The sequence below is a fragment of the Poeciliopsis prolifica genome, unplaced genomic scaffold, assembly GCF_027474105.1.
Source record: "Poeciliopsis prolifica strain line A6 unplaced genomic scaffold, Auburn_PproV2 SCAFFOLD014, whole genome shotgun sequence".
In the NCBI taxonomy this organism is placed as follows: Eukaryota; Metazoa; Chordata; class Actinopteri; order Cyprinodontiformes; family Poeciliidae; genus Poeciliopsis; species Poeciliopsis prolifica.
The window spans coordinates 9,628,538-9,640,683 of record NW_026562389.1 but is presented as its reverse complement, the minus strand read 5'-3'; the positions used below and the strand labels follow the sequence as shown (position 1 = coordinate 9,640,683).

Here is a 12,146-nt window from a genome sequence, read left to right as displayed (position 1 = left end):
TTCAGTTTCCTGTAAATGCTTTGTTTTATTTACCTGAAAACCAGATGTTCAGAAGAGAAATTGCAAGCTCTCAGACTGGAAGTAACAAAGCTGTCTGATAACCTGGGGTTGTGCAGACAAAGTGTTGGGCCGCAGCCTGGTGTGCCGTGAATGCTGATACACAGATTACAGCCGGGTTTGTCATGGGTACAGTCCAGACCAGCTCTGCTCCTATCAGCATTATCCCAAAGCACTCAGGCGTGACATCTGCCAAGAGGCCTGCTGCAGGGTCCGGCCTCATCACCGGGAACACGTCCAAGTCAAATATTGTTGCCCTCACACACCATGGGGCAGGACCCTGCCACAACTCCTCTTTAACCAGGAGGTGACGTTTATGACGGTGCTTGGAAAACGAATTCCATGAAGACGAGGAACGGATAGAGGGTTCAACGTACCACACACAGCTGTGGACTTTGATTACAAGCTCAGAGGGTGGTGTGTTTGAGCTCTTCCTCTTCTCCTGCCATCGCGGCTTCGCCAGCATGTTATCAGCTGTGGAAATGTCCGACGCAACTCTCTGAAGGAGCGGACTCAAAGTGGATGACATAAGCCAGCGCTGCTTTCAGAGGAAGGAGATAAATGCATTGAGCAGGGTCTTTATCAAAGGCCTCCCTGTTTAAGATCCTGATTAAAGCTGGGGGACCTCGTCCTTCCCCCAATCCCGGTGGACGTAGGTGTTCAAACATGACTTTGTTTTAGTTGGCCTGCCGCTCCGCCAAGAAGCTTCCCCTTCGGGCCTTACCATGAGACTCCCGCAATTGCCGGCTGTCACACCGCAGCACAAGGGATCCACAGTGTTTTCATTGAGTTTTTCAAAGCATGAATTACACTCCAGCTCAGCCCTGAGAGGGGAAAGGAATAATAAAAACTGTGACTTTGTTTGATCTCTGATTTTTTTTTGAGGCAGGGGAACAACAGAAAATGTGGCCATGCGGTGTGAGAAAACATCAGCGTTGCACAGAGCGACACGAATCATGTCAGGTTGTGCAAACAGGTTTATCTTTTTTCCCCTCATTTCCTGCGTTCTGTCGACCGATATCTGAATTATTTCTGTAAGACAAGTTGAGCAGATTTATTTTCTCCGTCGAATGGGATAAGATAAACGAGGTGGATTGCAGGATTACAACGAGCCGCCACTGGGATATCAGCTCAGCCAGATGGGAGCTGGAAACAGGACAGGAAGTAAGATAATGACATGTTGGCACAAACTTCTTGTTTTGATGAGTTTCCTGCTGTACCCGGTAACTTTAGAGACGGTTAAAGCATAAAGATACATTCTGAGCATCCTGGGTCAGACAAGATTTCCAAAATGATTTCTATTTAGCAAACAGAAGAATAGTAAGAGAGATGAACGTGAGGAACTTTTAGGGTTTTTCTTCTATAAGAAAGAAAACCCTAAATCCCAAAATGCCGTTTGCTGGGATTTTGGTCCGTTCCTCCTAACGGAATTGGTACAACAGAGTCCTGGTTGTGCTGCTTCATGAACACACTTTTTCAGTTCTACCCAGTTTTTTCACTCCAAGACCTTGTCATCTTTTGGCTATTTCCTATAAAGTCTACTTTTAAGATCATTGTCCGGTTGGAAGACCCATTGATATCCAAGCTTTAACTTCACAGCTGATGTTTTCAAATGCTGCTTCAATATTTCCACATAAGACTTTTTCCTCATGATGCCCTGAATCATCATAATGCGGCCAACCCTATGCTTCAATTGGGATAGCGTTCTCAAATAACACCTCTCTCTCTCTCTGTAGTCCCTTTTGAAAAATGGCTTCCTCTACATTGAGTGGCTTTTCAGCCCAGGACATGACACACAGTGGATAATGAAACTCTGACTGACTGCAGACAGATTTTTCACAAGGTTATTTGCTTTCATTCTGTGGTTGAAATGCAAATTTTGCACCGACACACGTTAATCTCCGAACCAGAGAAGTCAGCTCCTTCCTGAATGGTGTCTGAATCATGAACATTGACTTTTGCTTAGGCAAGCAAAGTTCTTTACATGTGCTCTGAAGCCTTTTCCACACTGATAGATGTCAGTAACGTTTAGATCTGGGCATCATCTGTTGCTTTTGGAGCTATTCCAGGCTACTTCACATTGCCGGACAAATTCTGTTCAAATGATTTATTGGCTCTACAAGTCAGAAAGGATTCGGGCCAGTAAAATCGGACCATGAAAGTGTTTCATCACAATTTTTCCATTATACACAACATAAAGTCTACTTTTAAGAGAAGAAAACTTGGAAGTTGCAATTGGGAGAAGTATGCTCAAATTTGAAGCCCCCAAATTATTTATTTTTCAATCCTCTATTCCTCACTGATAAATAATATCCCCAAGGTAAGAATTATGCATTTTCAGCACCTTGTGTCTTTGTGCTAGCTTTCAACATTTCTCACAAGGATGCGGCCAGAGTTTCTCAGTGAATTACATTTTAAAATAACCATGTCAGGCATTTCTGCTGAGGCATGAAACCACAAACATCGTCCAACTTCCACTCAGCATATTTTCTACATGCCTCCACTGTTCCTTTACTTAAGGTCTAGAAGTAAAACAGACATTAAACAAAAGAAAAGAGTAAAACAAGAAGCTGATTATCAGGCTTCTATCATGAAGTATTCAAAGAAAAATAACACAATAGTCAAAAGTTTATATTTTTATCAACTCGGTCACCTATCTGGGAAAATATGGAGGCGTGTATAACATTTCTTCAAGATTTTAAGTTACTTCAGCAGAAAACTGGAGATAAATTATTGGCACCCCTGCTTCTAAAAATTGCAGGGCAGTAGCCCTTGAGGACTGGAGTTGGAGACCCCTAATTTAATGGTTATGGAGATTTGGTGACCACAAATGCTTCACTCCTGCAGTTTCCCTAACAGTGAACCTTGGAGATTTTGTTACTTCCAGTAACGTTCTCCTGACCAACATCGTTTCTACTCCTTCAAATGTATATTTCCCATTTTGAAGAGTCACAAAACAGAGGGATCTGTCACTTTATATGACCCCAGTGAAATATATTTAACTACCACTTAAAATTACAATGAATTTAAAAGAATGAATTATGAAATGCTGATCTTTTTCTGCACTGAATATATATATTAAGTGATTAAAAATATAGGTATTACATATATTAATTGTAGGTTTTGTCAAACGTGGACGGTGCTGCGAATAAATACATGAAATGAATGTTGAGATAATCACAACTGATCTCTTTTTCAGAGCAGGTATCTTGTATGTAACCGGCTTAAGCTTCCAGCATTTGCTAATAAACTTTAACAATTTGTTTTTCTCTGCTCCAAGAAAGTCACACGCGTGTTAATATGTAATACAATTACATGGAAATATGCAAAGAATCCGACCTGTATGCATTTCAGAAGCTTGAAAGTTTAAACCATGAGCTCAAATCTTTGGCATTTCGGTGCAACTGAGAGCCAAGAACAAAAAAGACAGACCAACATTGACCTGATGAGAAAATGTCCATCAACAACAGCTGGTCTCATAGGATACAGACTTAAAACACAAAGTCCTGCACTTGCTCTTGGATTGACGGGAAGTGAGGGAGGGGAGGCAGTAACTGGGCCAAAGACTGGGGATGGACGATCCAGCAGCTGAAGGCTGCATGCACAGAACGCTCCTGGAAGACATGTGCAGAGCGCTAAGTAGGAGAGATGCTGTCCAGTATTTACTCAGGTGGAATAATACAGCCAAGCAGTCCAGTGTGTAGTGATAAAACAAAGAGGATTCTGAAGAATGCGCTCCATATGCGGCTAAGAGCCGATCCGGTTTAGCTTAATTCCAAGTTTGGGTATCCATGTTTTCACCATAAATGAATTCCTTCAACATTTGCAGGGAGAACTTATTAGTCCAAATAATTATCAGGAGACTTCTGGTAGATAAAAAGCACACCATCTGAGAGAAAGAGAGAGTCTGAGGGTGAAGGCCGACGCAGCGAGTGGAGCAGCAGAAAATGCTTCAAGACATACCTTAGAGCCCAGTTTCACATGTTCCCCATAGGCTGGTGGCTCACATTACTTTAAAGTAGCAGATTCTGAGCAGCTGTTGACAAGCTCAGACACTTGGCTAAGCTGCACGTCACCTTGAGGAATCATCATGTTCAAAACGTCCTCTGCTCCGTTCCTTTTAAATTAAACATAAGCTGCTCAGTCAGATTCTTTGTGACGGTCATCCGTTTTAAATTTGTCGTGTGGAAACCAAATCAAGAGGAGTGAAACTGCAAAATGGGATTTTACTGAATTAATTCAACTGTTTTCTCAAAGGAAAACAAAACCATTCAGGAGCTTTTCTTATTATGAGCAATGCAACTTTCTAAATTACACAACTTCTGGAATCCACAGCAATTTAGACAATGTGCTTTCTTCTCTTTCATGCATTGCAGTATGAAGATGTTATGTGTGGACGCATCTGAGCATGCAGCAGCACAGAGTAGATGAATCTTTCAAGTTTAATTCAGTCGACGTAACCCTTGGCTTCCCTTCCCAACAGGCAGCCAAGAAGAAGATATATCCAGACAGAAACTGGAACAATTTAATCGCTGGTGTCAGAAATATGGAAGATAGAGAACATGTAAACAAAAGCAGTCAATAATATATGACTTCACTAAACAACCAGCTGCTTCTCAATAGGAAGACGGAAATAAACAAAAATGAGTGATCTGAAAGCCTGAGTTTAATGTATGTTGCTTTCAGCTCTGTGTCAGCCTCTGTGGATTTGAAAACAAATTTATCACTGAACTTTCAACGCAGTGTGTTGGTTTCTAAACTTTGAGATGATATAATAAAAGCTCCATAAGGCAGGTGCACATTCCTGCAGCGACACACAATCAGGTAGCATTCAGCTGAAATCTTCCACCTGCCTTAATATTTTCCCCACATGGCTTTCCACAGATTGATGGAGTGAAAACATACCAAGGTCAGGGGTCAACAAGAGAATGAGTGAAAAATCTGAAATAAGAATACATTATATCTGGATGTGTGTTTGGTTTGTCTTGTCCTGGCTACTGCTGTTGCAGGATGGAGCAGCGAATCTTCAGGACATCTGCAGCTAGATCAGACAAAACTGTATTTTTTTAAGCAATTCAAGCAATTTTTTAAGGTTTTCTTTTTCTGCTTATCCAGATCATTGAAATACAGATGAACTGATTGGGCTTTTCCTGACCAGTACCAGTTCTGGTTTCTGTTGGGTACTACCCCTTTGTACGTGGCGTCACGCCCTTCAGAAAGCAACCCACTCTGCCATGACGGATATCAAAACAACATACATACTCCTGTAAAGCAGACCAAAAACACAGCTTAAAATCACTTTAGTTGATTTCACAGGGTGCTGCTGCTAAAATACTATCAAGTACCACAATATGGAGAAGGTACACATGTAATCATTAGTAACCAAATACACAATCTTAGGGGCGCGACTCACAGAGCGTTACAACTGAAGAACTGAAAAAGAAAAGTATAAAACATTGATTTATGTTTTTTTATTCCTGGATATTTCTCAGCTCAGGCATTTCCTCTTGCGTGTCAGATGGAGTCAAGTTGTGGAGCTAAAAAGAAAAATACATGCTGATTAGGTCAGATCTCAGATGTCACAATGGTTACTTCTTGGGACAAAAAGTCCTTTTTGTCCCCCTGATAGATGGTTCCAAACTATTGAGGCCTTCACCCCACCTCTCCTCCACTCAGTGACACCATTCAAGTCAAGGTCATACGATAGCCCTGCAGGACTCTTTCTTTTCTAAAGGTTGTCCACCTTGGTCCTGCTGCTTTGAAATCAAACTTGCCATTGTTGTTTTTACTGCCCATGACAAGGACAAAAGGACTGGGCAGTGGGGACACACACACAGCTTGAAATGCAATAGGGCTGGGAATTCCTCTTTAATTTCAATGCTATACTTGATCTCTGAGCTGCATGACTGACCACCTTATTATCTATAGCGACAGGAGCTTATCAATACAGAATTCGCTGGGTCCACAGACCAAAGACAAACACATCCTTTATGCAGGATGTCCCCTCTGGGCATGAGACTCGCTGCGCAGACCAACCAGTTAAATTCCACAACTAAGAGTAGGAGACTGAAAATCATCTGTGGACAGTTAGACTGGCTTAAGTAAACAGTAAAAAAGAGGAATTTAGTTTATATTAAATGCTTGCATTGTTAACTTAATTTATCTGAACAAATGAACATTTATGCAGAATATGTGAAAGTAAATTAAAACTGTAGAGTGTAACTTTTATTTAATTTTTTTGTTTTTGTTTTGTTTTACAAATTTAAAATTTGTATCATGTTTAAATTATCATTATGTTGTGACAGGATAAGATCTGTGAAATTATGGAGCTCCATTGCCTTCTCCCAGTGCTGCCAGTACTAACTGTAACTAAAATATATTTTTTGTCATTTTGAAAAATAATCTGCTCCTATGTTATGTAATTTAAACCACACATGGTCTGTGAAATCAAACCAGAGGCCGTGTGTGATTTCAGTCCACACTACACTACACAATCTACACAACCAAATTAATCACATTTGGAGACAACAGTGAGCTTCACTGCTTCATCACTGACTTCCTTTAAGTTTCCGTTCTTCATCCTGATCAACTGCTATCAACCAGGGAGGAGGGCAGGTGTTGGCACCACACCTCCAGCTTTAAAGGCGAACTTTCCAACAATGGACACCCTCAGGCATCCTGTCCAGGTGTGACCTGGATTTGATTAAAAGAACGCCTTACCCAGCGCAAATAAAGCCAAAAGCTGCCCAGGTGCAGCTTTTGTTTGTTTAGTGACTTCTGCCAGGGAAGCAGCTTTTGCCACAGGCCCTGAAAAGTCAACGCACAATAAAGGGCAGACTCTGAAAGCTCATCCACACCAAACCTGACTCCTCACTGGAAAACAAAAACACGAAATGCATTCAGGCTGTAAGTTTGAATGATTTCATGGAGTTTAATTACTATTCTCAAGAGAAGCGACCAGATGGGACTCCATACAAAGAGTTCTTTCAATCTTTTGTAAGTCACAAAGACGCCTAACAATTGTATTAACACGTGTAGTTTCAGCCTGACTCTGAATGCTGAGACTGACATAAAGGAGCAACAAAACAGAAGCTCTCTGATGGAGGAAAAGAACTTATTGATAAAAAGAAATAAACACAATAAGAATCATTTTTGACAAATATAATTTTAACCAGTATCAACCTTCCACTACCAAAGCCAAAACAAGACAGTTCAAGCCACAATCTTAATTTCTTCAAGATAATACAGTAGTTCTGCATGAAAAAATAATAATTGCTGAACTTTATTACATTTTATCTAGTAAAGTTAGTAAATATAATTTACAAAACAAACAGCATCTTAAAAACCAAGGAACCTTCAGACAGGTGCAGAAGTTTAAAGCAGCGCTAGCTTCTAAAATTATATCCCAAGTTTTGAGCATCAGAGAACATTTAGGCTGGAAGAAAAGAGCAGTGTGCAAAAAAAAAAATAATAATAAAAAACAGCCAAGAGGCCTGTGGAGGAGCTGCAGAGATCCACAGCTCAGGTGGAGGAATCTGTAGATAGAATATTTGCTAGTCAGGCCTTAATAGAATAATGGAAAGAATAAGAGCTCTCAAGTCATGCAAAAGTAATAAGACCATCATGTGAACTGAATATTTTCCATCTTTGACCTACTTTTTTTTTTTTTCTTTTTTACCGATCATGATTCTCACTGACTACATGGTGCAGATATTTATAACTTTACACAGAGTACAGGAAACTAAATTCCTCCCTATCTTAGATTTTTATTTGTAAAATTATTTGTCACCATCTTGTATTACCTCATCATGCCATCAAGTCGGCAAAATGAGGAGGGAAGTGACAACCAGTGGTTCAACATTTACAGTATCACCGAAAGTTTGTGACTTTAACATGACAAAATGGAAAATTGTTGAAGGAATGAATACTTTTACAAGGTGTTAAGTGTGCTAGGAACTTTTGCCCCTTTCTTTTGTTTTAAAACCAGTTAGTACGTCACAGTGCTATGAATGAGACACCTAAAGAAACAAAAATGTGCAAACATTAAAAAGATAACGTGGAAAGTGGGAGCATGTGTTGGAAAAATGACTGCTTCCCATTAGAGTACAAAAATGTGCAGATATGAGAAGCTGGAATGTGTTAGCATGAAGGATCCTTTGGTTCAAGGAGGACAGCAGATAGGAGCTTATGTCATGTTTTTAATATGCTTTTAAAAAACTGTCAGAAAAGAGAGAGATCTCTAAAATGCTGGGTGGTCTTACTATCAAATTAAAGATAAACACGGCTACCCCGACCATTTTGTAAAGTGGATTCTGAGTGGAGAGAGAAAAAAAATTATTGCTCCTCAACTTCTTCATAAATCATAATTGTTTGCAATTTGTTGCAGCTGTTACAATGCAAACAGAACATGTTTTACATATGTATAAACATCACTTTGATATATGCCTACTGGCAAATTGCAATTAAAATTTCACAAACTATTCCTGCAGCACAAAATAAATGCCTGAAACGAGATATGGCACGCCTGCACACATGTGCAAGCGCTGCCTGGAATACATCTGTCTAATGTAAATATACCAATGAGGTCAAGCCTCGTCAAACTGCATTAAGATTACCTGTTACACAAACAGTTTCAAAGAGAAGAAGCATTAAGCGAACAAATGTGGCTTTAACTTTAAACGAATGGGGCTCAAAGGAATACAAGCATCTTCCAGATCCAATTTTTCAACCAAGAAAGTTCCAACAAGCCGGAAAAATATTGTGTCAGCAGAGCAAGGTTGGTGATACACATTGCAATAGCCGGCTTGTTGTTTTATTTTCTGCAAAATCATTTAACTTAAATGTATTTCTATAGAATAAAAACAGAAGTTTTAAAGTGTTAATGTTTCCACAGTAAAGATGCCGGGAGAATCCTTTGGTGTTACTTCTTCTTCTGCTATGTGCTTCATGCGATCTACTGGTTGCTGAGCCTGCAGGGTCAGGTAAACGGAGGTGAAACAAAACTCCACTTGTTTTTACTCCCGCATCTTGGGAGTGAATCATTTGAAGTCCATCAGCACTGATGCAGGGTAAAGAACCACATGCATAATCCCTTCATCGCCCCAAGTCAAAACTAAGATCAACCTGATTACCACTAAAGCGTTTTCCACCCAGATATTCTTAAACTCTCAGAACATTTCCTCCAAGTAAAAAATCCACATTCCTGGACAGTCTTTGCGCATAAACTTTGTTATTCGGAGAGGATCTTTGAAGAGGGATTTTCTGGCTGAGTGTGTTGGAGTGTGGGCATTTATCAGAACTGCTTCCACCTCTGTTGCAATCTGCCCCTCTGTCCACTGCAGGCCAACCTATCAGCACCACCTGGACAATCTCTCAGTAGCATCCCTCAGAGGGTCTTAATGGTCCATAAACTTTTTATCATATGATTTTGATTAATGGTGAAAGCGTGGAGGAATCTGTTTGGATTAAACATCTGCTTTGAGTCCAGACGTGAAGTCAAAATTTAAGGCCTTCACATTATTTTCTTACAACTTGCTGAACAAAACAGCTCCTTATTGAAAGCAGAATCACTGAATGACCTAACCAAAAATGATCTGACTAATCCAAACAACATTGAAGCCGAGTTCAAAGTCAACAAAACAGTTTTTCTTTACAGGACAACAGAAGGACAACCATGTGCAACCTTCTGATATATTTCTGCATGCAAACTCCATGCAGAAAGGTCTTAAAATTTAGTTTTTGCACATTCATTTTGTCAAAATTTTGAGAGGAAGCTGCACACAGTAGTATTGGGTTCAAATCCAGGCTGAATAGCCTGTGATGGTGGGATGCCATGATGCACCTATTCATGGTTCAGTTTATGTAGATTCACATATTTGCAGGCTTTTTTTTTCAGAGAGTGAGTTTAAAAATTTTAAAGAAAATGCAGGTGTGAAAGCCGAAACAACTCGGTAACGCTACTTGACACGCTATTGGTTCTTGTTTGTAAACCGGCCAATCCAGAGATGCCATTTATTTTTCTGACTGCTCATTGGTTGTAAGAGCGGAGATTCAGAAGACTGTGAATGTTAGCTTCTGTGGTCCACCAAGACTGTTTCCACTGTACGTATTAATGCATGTTAATGTATATTTGGTGTTTGACACAGAAAGTTTCCAGCATTTCTATATGGCGCCTCAGCATTTGTGGATTTACCAAGAGTCTACTGTGGAACATTAATGCTTACTACATGTTCAGGGTGAAGTTTTAGGGTTTTATTCTGTGCAATCAGTTCAACATATAGATGAGAAGTAACAAAACTAGGCAATAAAAAAGTTTCCATTGCAAAGTTTGGCCATTATTATAATATTTTGCAAAAACACACAGATTTGTTTTTTTAGACACAGTTCTCCAATATTTCTAAAGATGATAAAATTGAAAAGGAGATAAAAATAAATTGTTAAACCTTATTTAACACCTTTAAATGTGTTTGAAGAGCAACTCTATTTAGGTGATGTGGAGTAAAATCATATAAACTATACAGAGGAATTATGAAATTCCTTAAATTTGAAATATGATGTGCGGATTAGGATGAGGCCCCTTTAATATTTATCATTGTGGTTTAATCTAAGAACAAGGTGGTTTTAGTGAGGGGGTCTTATGGTTGGGAAAGGGGGCCGCCAGCTGGCTTTGGTGGTATTTGGGGAGGGACTGGAACTGGGAGGGAGGGCCAGTTCCACTCAGCTTGACACAGTATGGATTTTGTTTCCATCCTAATGGAATTGCAGAAATATTTGAGGGGAATCCCATTACGTAGCAATTGGAGTGGTGTAATAATGTACTCACAGTCATTTTCCCACTGCGGTTGGCCTCTTCTCGCTCTGCCAGGGCCTTCAGGAAGTTATCGTTGAGCTCCTTTCCTGCACTTGCCAGTGTCCTGGAAAAGACAACACTCAAAAGGCTTGAAATGTTTCTCTAAACTTGAAAAAAGTCGCATGAAGATTTAGAGGTTCTTCATTTATGGGAGGATTTTACATGTTAAACCCCTCAGAGTGCTATCCTCTGATTCTGCTTCAACTTTATTAATTAACAAATAAAAAAATCAATGAATAGAAATAAATCTGTCCCTTTGAATCTGGGAAGTGATTTTTCCACACTGGCTTTGTTAACACAATACATGCTTCTTGACAAGTAGCTGTTAAACTATCAACACCAAATATAATTCACCATTAAAGGTTTTCCTCGTTATCATAATTTTCTTCATAGGAAACATAAATCCACAACTATAAACCACACGACTCCGTGGCTGCTTTCTCCTCCTGGCTTCAAGCTGTTTCCATAGAAACATGGATTTTGGCGCACACTAATGGATCCACACCTGAAAAAACACTGGCACTTATATTTGAACAGTTCACAGTGCGGTACGAGCAACAGAAGTCTGGCACGCGGCCACGGCGGACAGTACACAACATTCATCAGATCCACATCTTAACGCCTGCAAACGGGCCGCTGGAGACGGTTCAAGATGAAGCAGAAGAGCTATGCAGAAAAAGATGATTACCTATCAGTTGGTGATTTTTATTTAGTACAATAAACTAAAATATGACAGTGACACATGCTACAAGCATCGTTTGTGTCTGTTCTTTATGTCTCACTATTTTGCAACTTTGGGAATTTAAGCAGTTTTGACATTATGGTTTTAAAAAAAATCCCAAATAAATACTTTTTCATAACATATTCCATTAATATGCATGCAAACATAAAACCCCACATACTTTTTAATACTTTTTTTCACAGCTAAAGTACTTTTATCGTGTTTGAAGTTCTTAAAGTATGAATGAAATCAACACTTTAATGGAAATAAAGGAGTTTAAATAAGCAAGAAAAGTCCAAATAAAAACTTTAAAGACCTTTTAGCAATGCATTTTCATTACAAACTCTAATTTTTTGATGTCACCATCACTCCCAAAATGTCAACATTGCATGTGATTAATTAATAATATTACTCCCAGTCACAATAAGTAAGTTGGAAGGATGGAGAGATTGACTTTTAAATTGACTTTAAACCCAATTTATGCTGTGGCATAAATAATGTTTGACTCAATTTTCTACA

General features: G+C 39.4%; 1 protein-coding gene across 1 annotated transcript in view; it reads right to left on the bottom strand.

Annotated features, from left to right (window-relative positions):
* cfap299 (cilia and flagella associated protein 299) overlaps positions 1-12,146 on the bottom strand; it is a 68,105-nt gene that overhangs the window by 42,122 nt on the left and 13,837 nt on the right. The window contains exon 3 of the mRNA XM_055039481.1: positions 10,880-10,970. Within this exon, the coding sequence (XP_054895456.1) occupies positions 10,880-10,970 (91 nt within the window). The remainder of the gene's footprint in view (positions 1-10,879; positions 10,971-12,146) is intronic.